We start from the raw sequence: 26,651 nt of genomic DNA, 5'->3' as shown, positions 1-26,651 counted from the left end.
AGACCATGGTGACCACTTACATGGCAGGATATAGGACAGAGCTCAGCCTGAACATTTCATTGATTCTTCTGGGAAAAAATACTGTTCTTCATCACCTTGCTGAGAACAGTGGAGCTGAACAATTAAGACAAAGGTCCCACAGCCACAGGGAGCAGATCTGGGATTCAAACCCAGCTCTAGTACTGTACCCTGCGGCCACTGAGTTCCCCCCCAGCCTCCTCCTGAGCCTTCCCACCCACTCACACTCTCCCCAGTGCAGCCCCTCTCACCTGAACCCTGGGTCTGGGGTGGACTATGTTCATCTTCACATGTGCCTTCAGTGTGATCAAAGGACGTCACCAAGCTCGACAGGTGCTAGTGATGAGCCGGACCGTGGTGCCCAGCTCCTTACAACTGTGAGCACTTGCACACTTTGTCACTTCTGGCCACAGGGCCAAGCCGCAGGGGGAATGAGGCTCAGAATAGCCACGTGACCTCTGTGACGTCACACAGCTTGTGAGTGGCAGAGCCTGAAATCTCCCCTAAGTCTGAGCTCTGTGTCTTCCTACCCAGCCACCTGCACATACTGCTGGACACTGTCCACATGGCCGGGCGTGGGGCAGGAGGCGGTTGGACACACACTGGCACAGGGAGCCAGGCCATCCTCACCCCGGGCCTGGCATACATGCCCCCCAACCACCCTACTCCTCACTAACCTCTTCTCTTCCTTCCTTCCAGTCCCCAATTTTCATTGCTCAAGTCAGCCGAGACCTGGTGTCCCAGACAGAGGCGAAGCTCCTGCAGCGACCCTGTAAAGAGCTGTTTTCTGCTTGTGTGCAGTAAGTTCTCCACCAGCCTGGCCAGCCTGGACTGAGGGGATCGGGCCGACAGGCGAGAGGCTGCTCCTGTCCCTCCCCTGGCAGTGTGGCTCCCGGGAAGGCCTTCAGTGCCTGAGGGCTTTGGCCAAGCCACGTAGTTATTTGTGTATAGCAGTCATCTCATATCCGTGGTTTTGCTTCCCACACACTTAGTTATACATGGTCAAATGTGGTTTGAAAATATTAAATGGGAAATGTCAGGAATGAGTTTTAAATTACTTTATTACAGTATATTGTTATAATTGTTCTACCTTTTTTTTTTTTGTACCAGGGATCGAACTCAGGACCTTGTGCTTGCAAGGCAGGTGGCGGCACCACTGAGCTAAATCCCTGGCCCAATTGTTCTACTTTATCATTAGTTATTGTTAATGTCTTACTGTGCCTTATTTACAAGTAAACTTTATCATAGGTTTCTATGCAGAGGAAAAAACTTAGGGCCAGGGATTTAGCTCAGTGGTTCCGACACCTGCCTCACAAGCGCAAGGTCCAGAGCTCGATCCCCAGTACCAAAAAAAAAAAAACCTTAGCATATAGCGTTAGGCACTATCTGAGGTTTCAACATCCACTGGGAGCTGGAACTTCCTCCACAGATGAGTGGACCGTTTTATTTCTCACAAAGGGAAAAGATAATGCAGTGCCATGTCCAAAGAAAATGCCTACTTCAGAGGGGCTTCAGAGCAGGTGGCTCTCCAAGCTACTGAGACCGAGGAATATACAAAAACTTGTCCCTGCCTGGATGGCCTTGAAATCTTTCAGTCCCCACCTCTGTCAGCTGTCACAACCAGGTGGCACTGATGCTGGGGGTGCACAGGCTGCCTGCTCAGCAGCACTGGATCTTGTCAGCAGGCCCCACATCCACCCTAGGGGAGGGCGAGCCAAATTGGCACCAACTGAGCCCACCCCGCCCTGATATGCACGCTGCTGCTGTGAGCTGAGAATGCAGGTACACCAACACATGCCTGCCAGGCCCCATCCGAACCGGTCACCTCACACGGCTGGATGAGTCTGACGCTTTTGTGTGCCCTAATTCAGCACTGCACACATTGAGTACCTGCTGTGTACCAGGCACTGCACTAGCTCTGAGGGAGAGCAGGAAGGCAGTCCTGGCCTTCATGGAGCTTACACAACAAAACCAGGGACCACATGGGCAGAGGGAGGAGCTGGTAGGGCTGTGGTGAGAGCTGATATTTGGAGAAGGCTGCCTTGGGCCTAGCCCTGCCTTAGGTGCTGTGGAGAGATGAGCAGCAGTTGTCAGTATCCTGGCCAGTGACCCTGACTCCCACGCTGGCCTACTTTCAGGTTTAGTAGTTCACAGCCTCTGGTGGTCCCCATCCTGCCATTGTCCCTTCCCTTCCCCAGGTCCCAAGTGCCTGAAGTAGATAGCCACTGTGTAAAGGGGAGCAGCCCATCCCTGCCCTCGGCCCAGTTTGAAATTTGCCAGGCCCTTCTCTGATGGCCTAAGACACAGAGGAGTCCCCAGTATCCAGGACCTGGCACCTGGCCCACAGCAAGTGCCCAGCAAATTCTGCTGCACATAGTGGTCTTGCTGGTCCAGACCAAACCCAAATCCCTCAGGAGCTGTGTCCCCACTTCCCATCCGTACCTCCTCTGAGTCCCCATCACCTCCCATACCTTGTAAGGCTCCATTTTCGCTCATCTCTGCTAAGGGCTCCCTTCTTCAGAGAGATCTCACCAAACCCTAATCTGTGACAGCGCATCTCTGGGATTGTGTAGTGTTTGTGGTTTCCAGTTGGCATCCCCCCCATGCTCCCTGCTGTAGTCCAGTGCCCAGAACAGTGCCCAGCATAGACAGGCACCCAAGAAATGTCACAGGATCCACCAGTTTCGAACTACCTTTGGCAGGGTGCCAAGGCCTCTGGCCAAATGTGCCACATCTGTTGCAAGACCTTGTTTGTTTATATTCCCAAAGGCAGCAGCTCTGCCCACTGGCTTGAGGTTGGGGTTATAACATGCTCATCCTTCTGTCCATCTGAGCTAGGTCTGTCCATGACTACCTGAGGGGAGAGCCGTTCCACGAATACCTGCACAGCATGTATTTTGACCGCTTTCTCCAATGGAAGTGGTTGGAGAGGTGAGTTCCACATCCCACACATGACAGCATCCAAATGGGAGAGGTAGAGGTGCAGGGTTTCACCTGCGACTTCATATAAAAAGGCTGTTACTTCCCAGGGGTCCAGGATTACAATAGAATGAAACTTCCTCCTCCTGTTAATTAAGTTCTAGAAATAATCTGCACATTTTTAAGTGCACGTAAATTGAGGCGCACACATAGCACCCTGTTCTTGCTTCTTTGGTTCACTGTCTTTGGGAATCCTTTCTCTGCTAGTCAAGTAGAGCTCTTAGAAATAGTTGTACATCCTTTAACACCCTGCCCTATTGATGAACATTAAGGCTTTCTCAATTTTTTTGTGCAGCCTTCTCTAAATAATGAATGGCTTTGTACATAAATCTGTATGTACTTTTGCAAGTACATGCACAGAAATGCCTAGCAGAGAAATTTCTGAGTCAAAAGGCACCCGATCATAAACCGAAGGACTTAAAGTTGCCTTTCAAAACAGCGACCCTCAGTTTCCAGCCCCACCAGCCCCTGAGCACCTGCTCTCCCTGGCTTCATCAGCATTGATTTCCTCCTGGGGAGTGAGCTGCACGGTTTCCTTATTGTTTTGTTTCCATTATTCTATTAACAGGTGATATCGGGCATCTGCTCATGGCTTATGTGCTGCCTTGCTCTTTTCAAAGTGCTCTCATTGCATGGCCACCTCCCTGTGACTAAAGAGGTAGAGAGGAGACATTGCCTTGTCACCCAGCCCACCAGTAGTGCATCCGAGGAGGTACCCTGGCCCAGAACCCCCAGCTCAGTGCTCAGTCCACCTTTGATGCTGCAGGATTTGCAGAACTGAGTGATTCCTGCCCTAAATCCATGCTGAGCTAAGCTGATAGACAAGGGGGGTGGGGCGGGCATTCCCTTTCACTGCCCATGCTCCCTGTCCTGGGAGTTCTGGGACTCAGAGCCTCCAAGACACTCCATGGTTAGAGAGCAGGGTGCCATCCTGCCCCTTCATCATTGCAGGCTGGGTCCCCTGCAGACGTTTAGAAGGCTGCAGGCCTGGAGCCCCCTCAAAGCCCATTCTCAGCCCTGCCCTGCACTCACCGGGAAACCCCCTGAGGAGGGCAAGCAGCCTGCCTGCAGCCACTGGCCAGGACATGGCCCCCACTGAGCAGAGCGGTGACACTGACCGGAGGGTGGTCTTCTCTGTTGGCCTGATGAGCTCCCCTGGCCACCCTGCACCTGCACGTCACAGGAGGGCTTCAGGAGGGCAGGTCGGACCAGACACCCTGCTAAGCCACAGAGCCACAGCCCAGGTCCCAGCTGCCTCTTTCTGAGGAGGGGCCTCTGTGAGGGGGGGCTCAACTAACTGCACCCCAGTTCCTTCATTGGAAAATGGAGACAGTCATACCCACCTCACAGGCTGGGGAGAGAATGAGATAAAGTAAGATAGCAAGTGCTGGAACAAGGCTGGCGCTCGACAGAAGTCAGCCACAGGCTGCAGGCTGTCACCCCCTGGCAGTCACCATGGGGCCTGCTGTGTCCTTGCCTCTCCATGTCCAATGGTGAAGGAGTGGCCACTCTTGCTGCTGGCTCCATCATGGTTCTGAGGACCTCGGCACAGGCCAGTGGGGATATATTTCATCCTGCCCACCCACGCCCTGGAGGCCTGGGCTGTGGAACACACACCCTGAGCTGCACCTGGCCACCCAGGGTAGCAGGGTGGCACTGGAAGGTGGGACCCCAGTCCCACTTTACCACTTAGCAGCCAGGACCTGGCAACTCATTCCACCTCTCGAAGCCTAAACGTTCTCAACTGAAGAGTGGGGACAGATGGGCCGGGGATTTAGTTCAGTGGTTCCGGCGCCTGCCTTATAAGTGCAAGGTCCTGAGTTCGATCCCTGGTACCAAAAAAACAAAACAAACAAAGAGTGGGGACAGAATAGTTCCATGTCCTGAGGCCAGTGTGAGGATGACATGAGCCTGTGTGGGGTGCACCGAGCAGCAAGTATTGTTACAGAGACCCCGCCAAGGGCCCACCCTCCACACCAAGGGGTTCGAATGTCGACAGCTGACACTCCAAATAGCACCCTGCGAGGAACCCTGAGATGGATACATAGGCCTTCTCATTATCTCCACTTATCAGAGATGCGCGCCTCAGAGACACTGATGGGCGGGCTCTGGCCACACACAAAGGCTTGGCAAGGCTAGAACCTGAACCCAGTGCCCCTCCCTCAAGCTCTCAGCTCTTAGCCCACTCAGCTATGATTCCTACAGAATCCTGTGGCCACTGGCTTTCGTTTTACTTGTCTGTACCAAGTGCATGAGATGCATGTTTCTAATCTGTACACTGACTACAGAGAAGTTAAGAGTTCATCCTTTGGAAGGCACTGAGTTTTTGGAGACAGCAGGGCAGGATCCTGGCCTGGCAATGCCCCAAATGACCGACAGCACCCAGCCTTCCTCCTATTTTTTTTCTTCCCAAACAAGATCATGGCCTGTTAGTACTGTACTGCCGAAATATTAAAGGGATTTTTTCCCTTCCAAGGTTAACCAAGAAATTCCTGGGAAATTGTATTACATTCATTTCCCCCTAGCCGAGGAGTTCTGCGGTAATGTTGAGCGACTGTTTGTTCTCCATGTATCGTAAACTGTTAGGCCCCAGCTGCCTTCATGTGGTTTCGAGGGCAGCTGTAGGAAAGGCTCCCGGGACCACATGACGGGTGCCAGTGTAGGACAGATTTACTTCCAGGCTGCCCGGGTGCCCTGTACAGAAGGAGAAAAGGGAGGGGCCGGGAGGGGGCAGCTCTGTGATGGGGACTGGGCCCCATGGCCCTTGAAAACACCAGCGAGTCTCGGCATGTGAGTTGGAGACATGGGGCCCCAGAGTGCTGTGGTTTTCCCAAGTTGCCCTAAGAGTAGCCATGGTGCTGAAGATGTGGCTTCCATGAAATCCAAACCATCTTCAGGTCCCAGCAGCCAGAGGGTTTTGCACAAGATACATTTGTTCAAGAGACAGTGGGCAGTTGGAGGCACCCTGGGCTTTCTTGAACTAACTCGCTTCTTTGGCCCAAGTCAGTCACCCTTCGGCCCTGGTCAGGACTCCTGAGAAGAGGGCTGCTCACAAATAGTCCCGGGGATCCAAGAGCCAGCTCTTTCATTCTAAGATGATTGTAGCCAAACACACCAGGGATGAAGAATAAGCTCTCGCATTGTGGAGTCTTGGTTCAACTAGATGGCCTCTTACGTGCTTACTCCTGGAACTCAGAGCTGTCTGATTAGACATAAGTGGGTTTGGCCAATGAAAATGGGGTGTCAGGAGACACAATGTGAAGATTACCTCATGCCTCCAGCCATGGACATTCAGGATCTTCTAGCGTCCTGGTTCGCTGAGGGAAATATAATTAAGGGTTCCCGGTGGGGGAATGGTTGGGACTGATGATCAGAGTACCCAGCCCAGAGCCAAAGCTAGCAGATTTTGTCCCTCGGAGGTACAGGTCCTATACGACCGGAAGTGCGGTTCGCTGTTGTGCAGGTGTGGCGAGGCTGTGGTCTCCCTTCATCCTTAGAGGCCTCCTCTGTGACTCCTTCCCCCTCCCTGAGTTTGGGGAGAGGGACACCCCACATGGTGCAGCTGAGCACACCAGGCTCATTTTTCAAGTCCCTGCCCCACCCTGCTGACCAAGCCAGGCACCAGCCCCAGAGTAAGCCCTTGAGGGTCCAGTCTACAGCTATTATTCTTGAGGATCCCTGGAGCCATCAGAGGTCCTGGGATTGTGCCTCCACAGCTGCTTTCAGTGGTGCCTGGGTCCATTTCTTGTGGATCCTGAACTGTAACTCACGGAGACCAATGTCACGTTCTTTCTTCTTTTCAGGCAACCCGTGACCAAAAATACATTCAGGCAGTACCGAGTGCTGGGGAAAGGGGGCTTCGGGGAGGTAAGTGATATCTACTGAAAGCTCCTGGTCTCTGCTTGCTCTTCCTGACCCTCTTAGATCTCCCCGAAGGGTCTCTAAGTAGGAATTCCTCGAGCCTAGGGGGTGGGGTCCCAGGCCCTGGGGCACCTGTGATGTGTGTGGGAGGGAAAGAGGATGTTGACAGGAGCCACTGGGCAGGTAAACTGGACCCAGCCTCTAATCTGGGGCTCTGGGGAGCGGTGGACCCATCGCTGGGTCGTTTCGCAGGAGGGACAAGTAAAGCCCCAAAGGAGCTCAGTGACCTTGGCCTCCGACAGATCTGGATGTTGCCACTGCCATGTGCTAGCACACGGGAGCAGAGATTTCTTTGGGTATTATCTGACCCCATATGTGAGGCCAAGCCCTGTTCCTCCCATTTCAGAGACGAGCAAAGCTGCGGTTCAGAATACTTAGGTGGCCCAACTGAGGTCACACAGCCAGTATGGGGCAGAGCTACAGCCAGAGCCCAAATGCCCTGTTGCCATTGCTCCAAATTATAGTCAGGATTCTTGAATTCTCCTTTCACTGACCAAAAGCAAGCCTCTCCTGCCAGCAGCTTACAGGAGAAAATTCAATTGTCCCTCCTGAGAGGGGGACAGTGCTTAAAACCTCTGCCAGACATTGGTGTGCATGGTGGACCCTGAACCTTCAAGTGCTCCCAAGGGCAGGGCCAGGGCGGCAGTGGGCTCACAGGGGCTTGGGCTGACCATCACAGGGCCCCTGTGACCATGGTGACCTTCTCGCACCTCAGGTCTGTGCCTGCCAGGTTCGGGCCACAGGCAAAATGTATGCCTGCAAGCGCCTGGAGAAGAAGAGGATCAAAAAGAGGAAAGGGGAGTCCATGGCGCTCAACGAGAAGCAGATTCTTGAGAAGGTCAACAGCCAGTTTGTGGTGAGTGTCTCGGAGCAGCATCAGACCCACGCCTCTGGGGATCAGGACTTCCCTTGTGTACCAGGGAGTGGTTCTCCAGTGTGGCACATCCCCACCCCCACGTCAGGGAGAGGATCCAGAAGGATGCAGAAAGGCAGCCAGACCTTCCCTCCACCACAGGGCACCTGGACACCTGTCACAGCTGACCGTCTTGTCACCAGACCTGGTGGTGACTGGCTTCCCTGAAGACCACCTTGCCAAGTCCTCCCTGAACCCACCCAGGAAGCTTCAGTCCCACAGACCCTCTGTGCTGCTCTAGGCTCCTCATCATTGTGGAGACCACAGTGGTGGAGTGTCCTGGGGAGGCATCATATTAGTCAGTCTAGGCCAGGCTCCGCTGTAGTAACGAATTAGACTGCAGATAGCCACAGGCAACAAAAGTTTATCTGTCCATCACAGCAAGTGCGAGATTGGCCCAGTCTCGTCCATCTCACAGCTACTTCCTCTGGAGCCTGGGGGAAGTACTAGGACGTCTCCACAGGGACTTTTCATTGCCTTAGAGGGACTGACATTCCACCCTTCCACCCACAGCCTGTTGTCATCTCAGGGGACAAGCCAGCTGAAGGGGAGGCTAGGAAGTGTGGAGGAGGCCATGGATATTTGGTCAGCTTTAAATGTCTCTGACACGTGTTATTATAAAAGCTAATGTATGCACAAGGTAAAAATTCAAACAGCAGAGAGAGTACACAATAAAAATAAATGCCTCCTTCTTTGAGTAATCCTTCCAGACATGTTTTATTCATGTATAGGCTTTATTATTTTTAGCCAACAGGATCTTCCTATACATCTTATGCTGCAGTATTTTTTCCCTTAAGCTATAGATCTTTTTCTCTGCCCAGACCTACAATCAATCACACCAAACTTATTTTTCAATACTGAGGCTTGAATCTAGAGCCTTTGCACTGAGATACATCCTCAGCCCTTTTTTATTCTGAGACAGGGTCACTAACATAGCCAGGCTATGCTCAGACTCACAGTCCTCCTGCCTCAGCCTCCAAGAGTACTGGGATTTTAGGCTTCTGCCTGGCTATTGAACCCCATTTTGAAAGTGGTGCATCATTGCTCTGAAACAGTAATCTGCATAACCAATCCCCACAGATGGACACGTTTCCCATTTTCAAACCACCACCAACAATGCTGCACTGTCCATCTTTGAACACTCCTTTAGTATATTTCTGCAAGTGTAGCCATAGGACATATTCTTAGCAGAGGAATTGCTGTAGCACAGATTTGTGCATCTTTCATTTGATCGCTGTTCTCACACCGCTGTCCATCGAGCTTGCCCCAACTGCATGTGAACAGAGAGGTGCCACCACCAACTCCGTACTTTGGTCATTTGCCAGGGGAAGGTGGTTTTATAAAGTGATACTCAAAGGGGACAGAAGTTTGGGTCTCTAGGTCTCATCCCAGGCTGTCCCCAACTGCCAGCCTTGTACAGAAAGAAGGGGTTGGCAGTGCAGTGCTACATGGCAGGAGGAAGTGTACAAGGCAAGCAGCAGTCAGTTTTTCCCCAAACCTCTTTGACCCCTGGTTGCCACCTCAGTGCTGGCTGTGGAGCCCTCATCTATAAGGGGCAGTGCTGGTGGATCCTACTCAAGGAAAAGGGTCATGAGCCTGACATCTGAGCCACTACATCTCCATTGGCTTTGATGGCTGGATATTCCTGACCTTGCACCATGCATGGCCCCAGCAGGGAGTTCCTTCAGTGTGCTCTGTAATAGTCAGCTTTCCATCATTATAACAAAATACCTGAGGCACTTAGCTTATAAAGAGGAAAGTTCTGGAGGTCTTACTCCAAGATCAGATGGCCCTGTTGCTCTGGGTTTCTCCAAGAGTACAACCTACTGGGAACATGTGGAAAAGCAAAACTACTTATGTCATGATGCATAACACATCATGAGAGACAGGAAAAGATTGAGAGACAGGAAAGGATTGGGTCACCCAGTCCCTCCCAGGGTGTATCCCGGTGACCATGGGTCTCCTAATAGACCTCTGCTCCTGAAGGCCCCACCATCTCCCAACAGCACCATCTTGGAGACCAAGCCCTTCATACATGGGCCTTTTGGGATGCTCATGCAAACCAGGAGCCTTTTTCAGGGTCACCTGGGCAGATGGGGAGGAACAGGGCCAGATGCAGAGGCGGTGCACTTCCATCCCCAGCCCCCATGTGCTGGCTCACCCTCAACATCCCTGTTGTCTCCTTTCCTCCCAGCTAACTGTTATTGTCCCTGATGTTCAAACAGGCCCAGCCTGTTCCACAGTGGCTAGATTTCATTTAGGCAGGCTCACTAAGTGGAAAAGCGAAGGAGCTCTGCCTAGTGTAATTTTGCTTCAATCCCAGCACCGTCTACCTCTCCTGCTACCCCAGGGCCTCAGTGCACAGCACCTTGGGACCAGATCCACCTCTGTTGGTCGCGCCATCGACAGGCGAACAAGACACGTCCTACATGCAAGAGAAAGTTTTGGCCAGACTATGCTGTACCCCCTGAATGCCCGCTGGCCACTCCCAGCCCTGTCACCCTGTCAGAGAGTCCCCATGGCCCAGAGGCAGCCAAGCCCTGCTTTTCTGACCAGGCGACAAGACAGCATCCAGGTGTAACTGGCTGATGAGTGCCTGGCTTTCATGGTGTGAAGGCGCAGACATCATTCTAGCAGGACTGGGAGAAAGTCAAGGTACCGCCTGCTCCTTGCTCCTTGCTGTTCACTTTAAACCACTTGTTGGGAGGAGCTGGGCATTGAGTCCTTTATTAGCCCAGAGAGGCAACAGGCAACAATACCAAGAGGCTGTCTAGATGCAGGGTGGTGGTGTAAGGTGTTCCTCCTTCCGCCACCCAGCCCTCAGCTTCAAGGATCCTGAAAAGGGAAGCAGAAGTGGGCCGCGGTCGTCATGACCTGTTCTTGTGCCCCCAGGTCAACCTGGCCTATGCCTATGAGACCAAGGATGCGCTGTGCCTCGTCCTCACCATCATGAACGGGGGCGACCTGAAGTTCCACATCTACAACATGGGGAACCCAGGCTTCGAGGAGGAGCGAGCCTTGTTTTACGCCGCCGAGATCCTCTGTGGCTTGGAGGACCTGCACCGAGAGAACACTGTCTACAGGTGAGCCGGCTCCATAGCGTCTCCATGCGTGCGGTGGACCCCTGCAGCCCGCTAGTGGGCTGTCATCCCCACCCTGGGGACCAGGTGCATTGAGGCCCTGAGCAAGTGAGCAGGGCCACCCTCTGGCCTTGTTCTCCGGCCTCCAACACTTAGGAAGCCGAGCATGTGAAGCGAGGAGCACCACGACCTCCTGTCCTCTCCAACCCACTCTGGAGGTCGGTGGCCCCCACTGGGTGCCGTCAGGAATCGGCCCCGGAGCCCTGGGGAGGGTCACTGGCCGCAGGCAGGCTACAAGTGGCCTGAGTCCTGCCCTGGCCCATCATCAGCCTGCTCTGGCTTCCCCGTCTCCTCATGAACCTCAGTGCCACACAGCTGGACTCTGAGGCCACGTGTCCAGATCCTTCCGACAGTGAACCGGGGACTTCGCGTGCTCGTTACAGCCCTTCACAAAGGATTCTGAAAATCGTGCCAACCGTATTTTTTAAGGAGACATTGAAATCGTCCATCATAGGTTTAAATGGAGCCAAATATTGATGTTTTGAAATTGAACAGTTGCATCACAGATTTCAAGGGATCCAGCATAATCTAATTGCTGTCGCAAATTGAATTCTACCATCATCCATCTAAACCATGCATGGGAAGCTCCTGCAAGGTAAGGGTGATGTCCAGAAAGCCACACCCCTGGAATCACCAGCGTGGGACTCCACCGAAGCCCTGGGCACCCGCATAGCCCAGGTGGAAGACCTTGGCGTGGAGCTCGGGGTGGAGACTTTCTTGGGACCCAAGAAAATGTTGTAAACAAGAAAGAACGCTCTTCATGACATGTCCTCCCCATACCATCTCCCCGCCTGTGTTTTTGTTTTGTTTTCATTCAAGTGAAAAGAGAGTCAGAACATTTTCTCTAAGGGTTGAAACAGAATCCTCCTTGATCCTCTTTTACTTGAACGAAAGAAAAAGCAAGCTCTTCTTTTCCTCTGGGGAGGCAGGAAACCAGAGTATCCCCCCGGCCCTGACTGCTTGTGGCCTCCCCATGTCGTGGCCTCCCCCTGGGTTAGGTTCTGGCTGGCCCCTTAGTGAGCTGGCATTCCAACCCTCTGAGCTGGTTATTGAGATGATGCCTTGTACCCTTATTTGGAACTTTTAGATTAGAATTATTAATGCATATTAATTATACAAGTTTCACTGACATTCCCATGCATGTATCATGCTATGATCATGTCCACCCTCCCTTCTACCCCCTCTTGCCTTCCCCTCAACACAGCAAAAGGTGATGTCAACAACAGCAACAAAGGTCGGGGATTTAGCTCAGTGGTTTCGCCGCCTGCTGCGCAAGCTCAAGGACCCAAGTTTGAGCCCCCCGTACCAAAAATAAATAAATAAACAAGTATATACCAACTTGAAGCATCACTTTGTGAGGCTGCCCTGAAGATTTGGGTGCCTTAGGCCTTCCATGAGGACAGCTGGCATCTGTTAAAGCCAGTTGGTTGAGAACTGGACCCTGGATCTGTTTGCCCTGCAGGGTAACTGAGATGCCCACATCCTGCTCTAGGCCATTCCTTTACCCACAGAGAAGACCCTTTACCAGGGAAGCCAGCCCCTTCTGCTGCCTGCCCCCATCCTGGGAAGGCAGATATTCCCCTTATTGTGGGCAAGATCCTGTTAGCAAAGGGAAGACAGGCCAGGAACAGGATGAAGCAGCTGCACTTGTAGCTGTGCCCTCTGGCTTGATTCGCCCAGGCTAGGACAGATTTGGGGGACAAGCCAGCCTTCTGGGAGCCTGTCCCGCAGGGGTCTTACTTCCTGGGCCCACCCTCTACCCTGTACCCTCTGGTGCTGCCTGGTGCCTTGGGCTCAGTCACTTCCCTTCCGTCATCCCTCGGACCTCCTCTTCCTTCAGGACCTCGGCCCTGGAGCCGTCAGTGTCTGGACAGGTACCCGGGCAAGCCTTTCCTAACCTTCCCAATCACATTCCCATGTCGAGGAGCTCCCCACAGCAGATGGCACCATTTGTTTTAAATTACTGGAAGGAAAGAAGTAAGCTCAAAATGGTCTTGACCCAGAGAGACCAGATGGCCCAGGCCCCAAGTGGAAAGGAGATGCCCTGTGGGACAAAGGCTCCTGTGGCTCAAGGCGGCCAGCCCAGATGCTCCTGTGTCCTTGCTCCCCAGAAACGCCGCACTCAGATGTCTGTTGTCTTTCCCTTCCAGAGACCTGAAACCTGAAAACATCCTGCTAGACGATTACGGTAAGTCAGGGAGTGGCTCGGGGAGCCTTTCTGATGTGGTAGTGGAGGTGAGCGTCAGGAACCACCCAGAGCGGAGCCTCCAGGGACTGGCGGAGAGGGGTGGGGAGGCCAGGCTGAGAGCCACTGAGGCCCCGTTCCCGCTCCTCAGGCCCAAGCCCCAGGGGAGCAGTGCTGTGAATAAAGCTGTTGTGCGGTGAAGAAGCGCTGTGACCAAGCCGAGAGAAGGAGACAGTGGTGGGCAGGGGGCTGGCATTTCCCAGGCACTGGCCAGCGTGTGTCAGCATGATCGTTTGTGTGTACCATTGCTTTCTCCTGTGTGCGAGCACGTGGTAGCAGCAGTGATGCCATCACAATTTAGCCTCACACTGGAAATCAGTTTTCACATCTTCTGCCTCACTAGATTGTCCTGTCTCCAGGAAAGCGGCAGGGTGGCATCCAGGGCCCATTTTACAGATAACAAGACTGAGGCAGGCTCAGGAGCCAGCCTGCCAAGGTCACCTGGCGGTACCAGCGGGGAGCCAGAGCAGAAACTGGGTCTCCTGCATGTCCCAGCCCCCTCAGCACCCAGCAGAGGAAAGGGAGAAAGGTCTATGTGGGATGCTGCACGTGAAGAAGCAGGGAGCCCAGGGCCTGCCCCCCTCATGGTATGGGGCTGCCCACACTGAGGCCCACGCTGACTGCTGACCCCACATGCTCTTCCCCTTCACTGACTGTCAGGCTCTGCAGGGTTCAGGGGAACCCACGAAGCTCCGGCCTGGCAGGGGCCTCTGGACTGTGCCTCCCAGGGGCCTGGCATCCACATCTAATGGGCAGGGACATGCTCCTCCTCTGGGGGCACCAGGTAGCCACGCCCCACTGAAGGAAGAGCAGGCACTCGGTGTGGTGCTCCCTGGCCTTGGGGCCCAGACTGGGACTTGGGCTTCTGCACCCCGATGGTTCTGTGTCCGTGCCCCAAGATGCCGGGGCCAGCATTTGCCCTTTCAGTTTCTCCAGGGAACCAAACCAAACCGCCTCTAAAGGCCAACACAGCAGGGCAAAGAGTTGCTTTCCAAATTGCCTTATAATTTTTTCCCCTTAAGCAAATTGTTGCAAAATGTCAGGAGAATCTCATAGTTTTCCCATGCAGCAATCCCAGAGTCAGGCCAGGAGGCAACCTCAGCCTTCCAAGAAGCCCAGGAGAGCATTTTATGGGCAGGGTTGGCCAGTGTCCAGCCCAATCCAGGCACCTTTCTGCATCTTTATATTTTATTCCTAAAAAGTGTAACTAAACACGTCACGTCACACCTGGACTCTCTTGTGGTCGCCCTGAGGGGCCAGATCAGGGTCACATCTTCCATAGATGGATGGAAACGCCGAGGGCTCGTGTGCCTTGCCGGTCTTCAGCCCTGCTCAGTACAAGCCAGGTGTCTACGTGCTGTCCCGGGACCTGCTGACCCCTCTGTCCTCCACAGGCCACATCAGGATCTCGGACCTGGGGCTGGCCGTGAAGATTCCTGAGGGAGACCTGATCCGAGGCCGGGTGGGCACCGTGGGCTACATGGGTGAGTGTGACACTTTCAGCCTCCCCAAGTCCCCCCCTGGTCAGAAGTGGAAGTGTGGTCACCCACGGGGCTGCTTGGGGGGACGCCTTAGCCAGGGGGCTAGCGACTGGGACCCAGGACGTGACCCAGGATGTGACCTAACTAAACCGAGCTCTGCACAGCCCTGCGCGACTCCTGCTGTCTCAAAGCTGAGTCACTGGGCGGTGGAGAGGTTGGTGGCCAGAGCCTGGCACGGAGCTGTCCCAGGCGAGGCCTTGCTGAAGTAGCAGTCTGCGTGTGTGGCAGGGAAATAGCTCTTCTGGGAGACCCTGAGAGGAGGAGCTCACTAAGGAAGGCTCCACACTGGGTGGACCTGCCGTGCCACCAAGCATGATTCCCCTCAGCCTGTTCCAAGACCAACATCCCAGGAGCTTCAAAGAGAGGCCCCACAGCTAAATCTGGGGACCCAAGAATCCCCTTCCAACAGGGGACATCCCCTGGGCTTCCTCCTACACACCTCACACACGTGCCCGACTTCCCCTGGGAGGCAGAGAGGGCCAGGAACCCAGGACCATGCACCTTCTTGCCTTCCGCCCAGGCTTGCACCTGCAGCACGTGTGTGGGTTTCAGGACTTGTCTCTGGTCAGGGAGGGCTCTTCTCAGACTGTGTGCCATGTGGCAGGCTTTAGGGTCTGTGTGCGCGTGAGTGTACTCGCCTGTGTCATTGCTGGAAGTACAGAGACGCACGCATAGGTGAGGAGTGGGTGGGAGGACAGTAGGAACGGTCTGCGCGCCTGCATGTGTATCTGTGCCCGCCTCCTGCGCAGAGTGGCATCCGTTGTCAGCTCGGCCTGTGTCGTGTGCAGAGCAGGGAGTGTGCCGATGCAGCTGCCTCTGGCTGCCGATGACACGGAGCTGTCGTTTTTTATGCTTCTATGGTGAATCTATAATTCATTTTATCAGAGCAGTAGGGAAGACATAGTGAGAGGTTGTCTGAATTCCAGATACATTTAAAATCATCTTTACTTTGAGTAGACACACCCTTATTTGCTGAGAATCGGATGTGTACAGCACCTGCCATGTGCTAGGTGTCATTCCTGTCACTGGGACAGGGCAGTGAAAAGGGCAGCACAGGTTTAAGTCGGGGAGACATCAGGGAGGGAAGACACATCCATCCACTGTGGTCAAAGTACTGAGGCCACCTTCAGAGCCCATTGGGCTATAGAGAAGCACCATGAGAGCAGCACCCTGGAGGAGGTGGCACCTACCGCAGCTGGTGGGTGGCAGTTGGTGCACACAGACCCCAGCCATGAAAGCCCGTCACTTGGGTACAGGACACCCAAGGCCCAGCCGGGGTAAGGAGCAGGCAGGGCTGGCCCGTGTGCTCAGGCTGCAGCCAGCAGGCCTTCACCTGCCTTGTCGCTGTCCTCACCCCCAGCTCCAGAGGTCCTGAACAACCAACGATACGGCCTGAGCCCCGACTACTGGGGCCTGGGCTGCCTCATCTACGAGATGATCGAGGGCCAGTCACCGTTCCGCGGCCGCAAGGAGAAGGTGAAGCGGGAGGAGGTGGACCGTCGGGTCCTGGAGACCGAGGAGGTGTACTCCCACAAGTTCTCCGAGGAGGCCAAGTCCATCTGCAGGATGGTGAGTTCCTGGTGAGCTGGGCGCCGCCCTCCAGCTGCCATCCAGTGCCAGCCCCCCGGCAGCCCCGGCCCATCCTCAGAGCACCAAGCAGACTGCAGGCTCAGGCTCAGGACAGGCTGGATGTGGGCGGTGCAACCCGGCAAGCCAGAGGTGCTAGTGCTCCCTGCTGGGGACTGGGGTGATCAGCAAAGGCCTCCGGAGAATCCTGGAGCTGGGGGCGGGGTGCCCCACAACGCAGGGGAAGGGGGACGCTGGGGCTGACACTCTCGTGTCCCCACGAGGAAGTCAACACAGGGCAGAGAAAGATGGCCCAAGCTAGTCCGTGAGGCACAGAGGGACCCTGAGGGCTGCTGACCTTGGGCCTCCTGCTCTCTGCAGCTCTGGGCCTCAAGGCCCCGGCTTGAGACTAAGGGCTGCAGAGGGAAAGTGATGAGCAGGTCTTCACCCACTGAGCAGAGTGCTGGTCACAGCAACTAAGTTTCCATGGGACAGCATCTGTGGATTGTGACTGCTGCCCCATCTGTGCACAGGACACATGTAGGACTACTGGTCGGACAGGCCGGGTGGACAGGCCAGGGCTGTGGGCTGGCAGCCACGGGGAGGAAGGCGTGAGGGAAGCCTTCGGAAGTGGGGCCCACCCGGAGCGCTGCCCCTCCCTTACCCACCCCATGGCTGGCCCTCCGCCCTTCCTTCGGCTTGGAGGGGAGATGGCCGCTTCCTGCTCCTGCCTGGCTCTTGGGCTCCCAAGTCCCACCCGCAGGTATCTGCCCTCTGATGCCACCAGCCCCATGAGAACAAGAAGGGCCCGAGTGTCTGGCTCTGCACACCTCTAAGCCCACGGTCTCCCCTCCTGGAGCCACACTGCCCCCCGAACAGCAGAGCAGGCTGGACCCCAGAGGGGACTCTGCTTCCCACCTTTCTGAGTCCACAGTGGCCCTGGGGCAAGTTCAGCTCGCAAAATCAGCTTAGCCTGGGGTTAAGGGAGGAGCAGCTGCAGGCTGATGAAAGCAGCTTCACTCCTGCTTCCAGAAACCCCGGCCCACTGCTAGCAGCCCCAAACTGCGGGGTACAGCTCCCCCAGCCCTGGGGGGGCCCTCCTGCAGCCACCCATCCTCTGTCCGCCTCTCACATCACAGCAGTGGGAAGGAGAACTCGGAGCCGTAGATCTGTCACTGACGTGTAATAGACAAGGAGGGAGGAGCCGTGTAATGTGCAGCCTGTTGGACAGCAGGCTGTGAGGCCCCAAAGAGAGCCAAAGAGTTGTTTCAGTCCAAGTTGGGGTAGGGGGACAGAAGGAACGTGCAGCAGAGGTCAGGGGAGGGGAAGGGTGGCTGCTGGCAACATGTGTCTGTGCCCTGGTGCGCTATCTACCCAGTGTGACCAGACTGGACAGGGCTGAGGGAGAGGGCGTCAGCTGTGATCAGAGCATTGCTGGCTGCCCCAGCTCCGCGTCAGGAATTCTGAGAAGCAGGTCTGGAAACATGGGACAAGCTGAGAGTATGTTAGGCTTGTAGGGTGGGAGCTGCCAGAGTCCAGGAGAGCCCCATGGGCCCAGGGCCTCCCTGGTTTCCCTGGGAGACCAGCCCTACAGTATCCGGAGCTGTGCCTACTGGAGGGGCCCAGGCAGGAGACAGAGAGGACCCCCACCCCCACCCTCACCCTCACCCAAATCTGGTTTAGCGCCAGGCTTTGGGCTGGCAACCTGGGACGCTGCTATCCCTCTGCTGCCCCCTGGTGGCCACTGGTGGAAAGGCAGCGGCCAAGCCTGCTGGTCCTATAAACATGACCTGTGCCTGCAAAGTGTCAAACCACTGGCCCGGTCTTTCTCCCGTGAAAGAACCACCCTCTTCTCTTACAAATGATCTTGGTGTCTTGGTACTCTAGTCTTGGGCCTCCTCCTCACCCTTAACTGTAGCCTCTTAGGTCTGGAAGCCAGTCCTGCCTGAGTCCCCTCCAGCAGGCACAGCTCCGGATACTGTAGGGCTGGTCTCACAGGGAAACCAGGGAGGCCCTGGGCCCGTAGGGCTTTCCTGGACTCTGGCAGCTCTCGCCCTACAAATCTAAGAAGGGTGCTGTACAGACAGCGAAGAAGCAGTCTCAGGTATGTTCCATCGCGGCAGGCAGAGGACTTAGGCAGCACTGGCCCCTGAGGTGCAGAAGGTCACACGTCTCAACTATTCTCTGGCATCTCTTGAAAAACCAGAAGCCCTGGCTCCTGGCTGACATTCCTGTGTCCTACCCCTCTCCTCACCCTCATTTCTGCCTCCTGTCTGGACAGCCAGCACAACTTCAGGGCCATCACAGCAGGGCCAGGCTCTACACAGGGAGCCCTGCTTCTTTGGGGTTTCGTGGAACAGGGAGATCAGAGTTCCAATTCCTTACATGAGAGAAGAGAAGCCACCATGTGGGCACCAGCTTGACACGACAGGTTGACAGTGTCAGTGACTAAATGCCAGCCTTAGTCCTTGCAAAGACAGGACCTGGTGCTTGTCCTGCTGCCACCTTGGTCCCCTTATGGGGCAGGGACCCTCTCAAGACCTGGCCTTCACTGGAGGAAGGAGGCTGAAGCCAGGATCCCAGGAGGGCTCAGGACACAGTGGGGAGGACAGAGACCACCGATGTCCCAACAAGCCTCTGCCCTCCGGCCTCCAGGCAGGAGGAAGGGCCCAGGGGCGTGCTCATGAGGCTCTTTCATTACAGCTGCTCACCAAGGACGCAAAGCAGAGGCTTGGCTGCCAGGTGGAGGGTGCAGCCGGGGTCAAAAGGCACCCCTTCTTCAGGAGCATGAACTTCAAGCGCTTGGAGGCCGGCATGTTGGAGCCTCCCTTCGTTCCTGATGTAAGTAGCTTCCCCCAGCCCCCGGCACCTCTGAGACCACCACTGCCTGGCCACCCTCCCCAGCCGGGCAGGGCCCAGGGCTGTGCCTCATCCATTGCCTCCGAGTGGGCCACCATCCTCGCGGGGACCAGAGTGCCCACCACCTCTTCCTCTGGTGACCCATGCTGATGCCACGAATGAGCTCTGCACCAGGAGGCACAGATGACTGTGGGCCAGGGAGCCCCACACTGGTTGCTCAGAGACTCAGAGGATACAGACAAAGCCCTCCCAAGCTTCAGTGTCTTCACCTGTCCAAAGAGGCCAATGACACCCACTCCCCCATCTGCCAGGGCCATTTAAGGGCAAAACAAAACCTGAATGGAGAGTTCTTTGAAAAGGATGACCGAATTCAGTTCAACTTAACATGCATTGAGCACCTACTGTTTACACTAGGCTCTGAGCCAGGCATAGCCAGCTCAAATTACAGGGAGTTAAGTTAGGATTGTCCTTGAAGAGCCCCCGTGTGGTCTGTAAAGCCCAGCTCAGTGTGATCAGGGACTGAGAGAGCCCAGCCGTTAGGCTGCCATTCCAGGGCCCATGGTGTGTCCAGTCAAGGAGTCAGAAGCCAGAAAGGCCTGCTTTAGCCTCTGCCCCTCCAAATCCCCCATGGACTGAGGAGTTGACATCTGGGCGTGGCTGAGAAACTAAGCCAGGGACTGCAGAGGTCATGGGAACATTGCTGTGCAGAGGGACTGCTTTGCCCATCTCTTCCCAGTTCTGTGGTCAGGAACTCCAGGTTGCTAGGTTGCAATAGCTCAGGGTGGGAATATGTATACCGCAGCAGCTGGCAAGTAATACAAATCTGAGCTTTCCTACCCCAACCCCCGGGCCAGTTGTTCACCACTGACCAACATAGCACTGCGTGGAGGCAGATGGGGGGCGGTCCTTGGGTCTCCTCTAGGTGAGGTCTCCCTTCTTATCCTGGTGGCAGCAGGTCCGGGAAGCCAGGCCCTGCTGGGTGCTGAGCACTGTGTGTAACAGTAACGCCACTGACCCCATCTGTCCAGCTGTGGTATCTGTATTATGGGGGTGGCCAGGGAATGCTTTCAGGGGGTAAGGGGGCCATTGAGAACATAAAGAGTGAAAGTCCCTGAATGCTACAAACTCACCCGAAGTGGAATTTCAGCAGGTAGTGGAGAGAGCATCCCAGTTTTGGCATTTGCTCTAAACCCCAGTTACCCATTTAGAATCACCTGGAGAACATGAAAAATACTCATCTTGGACCAAGGCCCCAGTGTGGAGTTTGTTGTTTTGAACATCAAGGGCTATGCAATGGCCACTACTTGGTATCCCTGGAAACCACCTAAGTGATTGCAAGGACACGGCAGCTGTGTTAGCGGCTTCATATCCTGGGTTACAGATGAGGTGGGGACCCAGGCAAGGGTCATGGCAAAGGTTCGGAACCATGCCCTGGCCTCTGGGCTATCTGTTGCTGTGGTGGTAGGATGAGATCAGTCGTGACACAAGAAACATTTCCCAACCTCCCAATATCCTCCAGGCCCTGGGCCAGGCTGCAGGGGACCCATGGTAAACAACACCAGGTTGTTTCCATCAAGGGACTCTCAGTCTGAAGAGGAGGAGAGGTGTCAGCAAAACCCCCTGAAATAAAAATGAGGAAACAATAGAGTAACAGAGGCTTCTGCATGGAGCTGGCCAGGCAGTGCTGGGAGAAGAGCCCTCTCGGCTGTGGAGTTGGCTCCCAGAAGATGCGTCTGTGATAACCCGGGCAGCTGGCCATCCAGATTTGCCTGGGACTGTCCTGCTTTTAGCACTGAAAGTCCTGTGTCCAGACACGTGGGCGTGGTTGGTCACCTGGGTATAACCCTGCCTGTCGGTTACAGAAGCTCTCAGCTCACCTGTCAGTCAGCTCCTCTCCCCACTTCCAAGGTACCACTTGTGGCCCCTGTTCTGGACAGCGAGGCCACGGATGTGCTAGCAGAGGGGATGGTGAATGGAGCTTGCAGGACTCAGAGTGTGGGTCCCTGTGAGCCAGGGGCTTTGCCCCTCAGCACCACCTCCTCCCCCTCCTATCCTCCCAGCCAGCCTTGCACGGTGCTTTGCCCACCCCTTTCAGGCTGTGGCCACATTTATAACCCACGGTGCTATTATTGACTTCATCTTTTTCACTTCACTTGACTCTTCAAAACCAAAGCAAATGTATTCCAAAAGGAAACATCTCCAAGGAAAGAATAGCCACAAGAGGATAGGTTTTGGCAAGTTAGATAGATTTCTGTGCCAGTACAGATTTTTTTTAACGCCCTTTAAAAAAAAAAAAACTGTCCGTGCTCCTCCCAAGGCCAGCTTCATGGGCTTGGTGCCTACCATCACCTGGCCCCCACCTGGGTCTGTGCCCCACTGTTGCCACCTTGAAATTCTGATAAGTTCTGAGCAGGGGACCCTGCGTTTGCACTTTGCACTGGGCCTGCAGACGATGCAGCTGATGCCGACACTGTATTCCACAGTGTGTGCACGCTGGGCCTTAGGGAATGGAGAAGGCACATCACAGCTGCATGACTGCACATCCCCACCCCACCTTTCCAGTGCCTGTGGACACTTGAGCTGTGGTTTGCTCTTCTGGGGTCTGTGTGACCTCAAGCCTCCTGCTCGTGCCCTGACAGGACTGGAGGGCCCCAGAAAGTACAGAGGCCCAAGAGCAGTATGGAGTCTTAGCCTTCCTGGCTGACTGCAGCCCATATGAGGCTATGTGCTAGATTCACAGCCTTCAAATTAACCGATGTCTATGTTGGGCCCCGGGCCAGGGCACGAGGACACTGAACAGGAGATGGCCTCTGCCCTCCAGAAGCAGGTGCTGCTGGGTCTGGGTTGTCCTCTGCACCCAACCTGGAGTCATCTCCACATCCTCAGGTGCCCAGAGCCCCTGGAAGCGTCTCCCCCAGGCTGGATCTCCTGGAGGACAGGGCCCCACCAGGTCCATATCTGTGAGCCCAGGCCTAGCGCAGGGCCCCAGCTCAATGGCTGATGGGCCACTGAGGTAAAGCTGCACCACCATAAACACAACAGCTCATGCACAGGCGTAAGGAGTGGTAGCAGACACTCCCCTCAGCCCTGTGGCGGAGAGCTTGTGTTATCCCTGTTTGTACTCACAGCTCCTGAGGCCTTGGAGGCACGAGTAACTTTCCCAGAGTCCTAAGCTCATGCTTGGGACTCCAGCTCAGATCGGTCTGGCTGCAGAGACCAACAGGCCCCTAGTATGAAAAGGGACCAGGAGGCATTCCTGCCAGAGCTGCATCAGGCAGCCCCATGAAGCCCCAGGGCACAGTCCCTCATGGGCCGTTGCTCTGGCTCTGGGTCCCCACCGTTCACTCTCTCTATGGAGGAACTGACCTGAGACCTCAAACAATGGCCTGGGACAACCTGTCATCCAACAAGATGGCACTGGAAATGTTCCCACCTTCCAGTGCGTCCGGTAACCAGGACCGTCTGACAGGAGTGTGGGGTGCCAGGGGCTGAGGAGCATGAGTTTAGAGACAGAAGTGATCTCTCCACCTGAGGCCCCATCTGGAAAGAGACCACCGGGTGACCTGTAGGGTATGCAAGAGCGATGGCATGAGGGAGCCCTGGGCAGGGCAGTTGGGAGCCCCCTGCTCTCATTTTACAACAGCAGGGACCCCCTCAATGGGTCTGAGAGGACGGCTCAGGTCTGGTGGAGGGGCCAGGGGAAGATGCCCCCTCTGCTTCCCATCAGAACCCTAAGCCCTGTCTTGGGGACACTGGAGCCCACAGTGACCTGGCCATCTGCCTCCCTCAGCCTCGGGCCGTGTATTGTAAGGACGTGCTGGACATTGAGCAGTTCTCCACCGTGAAGGGCGTCAACCTGGACCACACGGATGACGACTTCTACTCCAAGTTCTCCACTGGCTCCGTGCCCATCCCATGGCAGAACGAGGTGGGTGGGGAGAGCCCTGGCTTCGATCTGAGAGGGAGGATGGTCCGCGCTTCAGGTGACATGGAGGTGGAGGCGTGCTGCAGGGACAGAGTGCAGCCGCTGGGCCTGGGCAAGGGCATGGTGCGGGGACGGTCAGAAGGTGCCAAAGCCCAGAGGGGTGAGGAGCAGCCTCCCAATAGGTCTGGCTGGGAAGGAAGTCAGAAACGGCCGCTGCCCAAGGCACAAGCGGAGCTGAGTTAGGGAAGTGGGAACCGATTAGTGGCCATAGACCCCGGATTCCTCAGAGGTAGAAGGGTGCCCCCTCTGGTGGTTTCTGTCCCCACTGGCACCTGCACAGAGACAGGCAGGGCTCAGGGAAGACAAGGCTCAGAGATGGCCCCGCCGGGCTCCTGACTCCAGGTGACGCAGTGTCGCTGCTTGGCCTCCGCAGATGATAGAGACAGAATGCTTTAAGGAGCTGAACGTGTTTGGGCCTGATGGCAGCCTCTCATCGGACCTGAACAGAAGTCAGCCTCCTGAACCACCGAAGAAAGGGCTGCTCCAGAGGCTCTTCCGGCGTCAGGTGAGAGGCCTGGGTGGGCCTGACCACAGCCCCAGACCCCTGGCTGGGAGCCCCTCCCACGCACACCTTTCTCCTCACTTTCTCCCTTCCCCAGGGAGTGGCCCCCTTTCCCAGGAGGCCTCCTGGCAGGAACCCTACCTCCTCTGGTAGCAGGGATGAAGGTCGGTGTTTATGGAGCTTCCCTGCGGACCAGGCCCAGGGCTGGGAAGTTCCCCAGGGGTCCTCCAACTTAATATCCACCAAACCCCAGGCTTGAGTAAACAACTCATTCAGCCCACCAGTAAGTCTTCCACGCCTCCTGCGTGCCAGGCTGTAGGTCAGGGTATGGGGTACACTGCTGCCCTTGGGCCTCCTGGGGAAGGATAAGCTGCTGCCGTTTCACAGATGAGGAAACTGAGGGCCACATATCTGGTGAGGCCATAGGGAGGGTCTGGGATGACAGGACCAGGAGCGAACACTAGGCTTATAAAGAGAACGTGCAGGCTGAGGTCCCTGAGTTTGTGATTTAATCTAAAACTTCTGTGCAAGCTTCCCGCCCTGTGCTATAATGTACTCATGTTTATATGATATAAAAATATAACCTTTTCTCGGCACTGTCGTGCCCACATGTAATCCCAGCTACTTGGGACCCTGAGACAGGAGGACTGCAGGTTTGAGGCCAGCTTGGGCAACTTAGCAATATCCTCCACCCACCTCATCTTAAAATAAAATTGGGGGGAAAATCTGAAGCTCATTGTGAAGCCTTGGATTCACTCTCATTATTTTTAAATGCTTCCATCAAGTGAAACTGAACTTCCAGAGAGAAATATCCCCTTGCCCGTGTGTCCCAGCCCCCGGGACCTGCCACAGTCCTGGGAAGAGAACTTGCTGTGGAGTCTTACGGACCCAGGCTCGCATCCAGCCCTGGGCCTCTTAGTTAGATGGCCACTTAGCAAACGTCTCTGTCCTGTTTGCCCCCATGAAAACTTGGGCTAGAAACACCACCACCCAGCGTCCTGAAGGAGCCTTCGAGGTAGAGGCTGGTCCCCTGCCCAGGGCCCGGCTCCCGCACCCATGAAACAAATGCTCCCAGCCTCTCTCTCTCCTCCCTGCCGTCTGAGGGCCCAGTGCCCACAGGGATGCCAGGGCAGTGACAAGCAGCCAGTCACCTGAGGGCCAGGTACGAGTCCAGACCCTTCGGCTACCCAGCCTCATTTTGTATCCCAACAAGCTGCTCTTGCTACACATTACAGGCCAGGAAACAGAGGTTAACTGAGGTGTACAAGGTCACTCAGCTTTGGGGGAGGCAGATTTAGGCTTCAAACCCAAACAGGCCTGTAGGCTTTAATTTATACAGACGTTACAGGAGGAACTCCCTTCTCCCCTTCTCTTAACTCCATGGCTCTTCCCAGGCACCAGATAAAGCTCTCTGGGTCTTTGAACCCAGGTTTGCAGGAGAGAATGCAGACGCGGTAGAAAGCAGAGGTGTGTTGGAGCAGCCCTGCCCCACTGCCCCACTTGCAGGTCCCCACGGTGTATCAGCCCAGGGTTTGACTCCATCGTGTTCTCTCCCTCCCACCCCAGCATCAGAACAATTCCAAGAGTTCACCGAGTCACAACCACCACATAAATTCAAACCACGTCAGCTCAAACTCCACTGGAAGCAGCTAGTTTCAGCTCTGGCCTTGACATCCACTGCGAAACCAGCCCAGACCTTTTATTAGGAAAGCAGAACTGTGGCCAGCGGTGCTTCCGCTCTGGCCAGGAGGCCAGCAGCACCCCTGGGAGCTGGGGAAGGAGACCGCTGACCCCCTCTACGAGCCTTGAGGTTTCACAAAGAAATTTCCACTCAGGTCTGTTTTCCAAGGTGGCCCCACACCGGGGTGGATTGGATTTGCCCTCGATGAACATTGCAATAGAAACCCCGTGAGATACGACAACTTGCACGTATTTTAATAGCGTCCTAACTAGAACTGAATTTTGTCTTTCTTATTTTTAAAGAAAAGTTTTGTAAATTTCTCTATTGTCTCAGTTTACATTTTGTATATTTGTATTTAAATGAAAGTCAGACTTTGAGGGTGTATATTTTCTGTGCAGCCACTGTTAAGCCATGTGTTTTAAAGACATTTTAGGAGGAAGGGATTTACAAAAAAAAAAAAAAAATGTGACTCCAGACTTCCAGAGCCTCAAATGAGAAAATGTTTTTATTAAATGTAGAACATCTTTCACCTTTCACCTTTAAAGGATTGGTTGCATTTACCTACAGCCATCTCTCTGATCCTTTCCTCACATTGTTACCCCCCTTGCCAGCTTGTAAAGATCCAAATGAAATGCCGAGAATGCACTTGGGGTCCCCCCACCGTGCCCCTGCCGGGATCTCCTCTGGGGCCCCGGGGTTGCTGGCGTGCACACCTCCTGCAGGGGCACCGGGCCATGTTCTCCCACCCTTGGGCTCCCCTTCCTGCAGGAAGGCGGCCAATACACAGAATGGATCACCCTCAACCCAGTGCACTCTGAGCAGGGCCTGGCTGCTAAAACCAGCCATTTTCAAGAGGTTGGTGTTGTGTTTGTGAATTTTTTATGTATTATTTTTAAAGGAAGCAAGTGATGACAAGGATCACTCATGGAGCCCCAAATGTCCCAAACACTCAGGACCATGGAAGCAAGGGTCCGTAGGCATCCTGAGTGACAGCCTCACCTGTCAGAGGAGAGAGGTTTCCCCCGGGCTTGGCCCATTCCCGAAATGTTCATCAGGTCCTGATGCCTTCATGGGACCCAGAGCTTTGCTTGCCCGTGTGGCATGGATGAGGTCGTGTCTCCCTCATCTGGGACACCTCAGAAGAGACCAGGCCACCAAGGACACTCAACACATACTCACTGTCACTGCCCAAGGAGAGCTGGGGCAGAGGCAAGTTCTAATTAGGCGATACAAAGCTTCAGGTACAAGTAGCCTCTGGAGGGCTCAGTGGCTTTGCCAAACCAACAGCTTCTGTGGGTGTC

At 55.0% G+C, this 26,651-nt stretch overlaps 1 protein-coding gene across 1 annotated transcript in view; it reads left to right on the top strand.

The window, feature by feature from the left end:
* Positions 1-25,910, top strand: part of Grk5 (G protein-coupled receptor kinase 5) — a 221,401-nt gene extending 195,491 nt beyond the window's left edge. The window contains exons 5-16 of the mRNA XM_004838829.3: positions 718-818; positions 2,857-2,949; positions 6,801-6,864; positions 7,634-7,774; positions 10,724-10,914; positions 13,122-13,159; positions 14,611-14,700; positions 16,118-16,326; positions 19,027-19,164; positions 22,973-23,110; positions 23,541-23,672; positions 25,236-25,910. Coding sequence (XP_004838886.1) covers positions 718-818; positions 2,857-2,949; positions 6,801-6,864; positions 7,634-7,774; positions 10,724-10,914; positions 13,122-13,159; positions 14,611-14,700; positions 16,118-16,326; positions 19,027-19,164; positions 22,973-23,110; positions 23,541-23,672; positions 25,236-25,322 — 1,422 coding nt within the window. The 3' untranslated portion in view covers positions 25,323-25,910. The remainder of the gene's footprint in view (positions 1-717; positions 819-2,856; positions 2,950-6,800; positions 6,865-7,633; positions 7,775-10,723; positions 10,915-13,121; positions 13,160-14,610; positions 14,701-16,117; positions 16,327-19,026; positions 19,165-22,972; positions 23,111-23,540; positions 23,673-25,235) is intronic.
* Positions 25,911-26,651: the final 741 nt, after the last annotated feature.

This window comes from Heterocephalus glaber, unplaced genomic scaffold (assembly GCF_053883595.1).
Source record: "Heterocephalus glaber isolate CG9 unplaced genomic scaffold, H.glaber_assembly_v1.0 deba00001497, whole genome shotgun sequence".
NCBI lineage: Eukaryota > Metazoa > Chordata > Mammalia > Rodentia > Bathyergidae > Heterocephalus > Heterocephalus glaber.
Note: the sequence above shows the minus strand (reverse complement) of the source record. Positions and strands in the feature narration are given on the sequence as shown.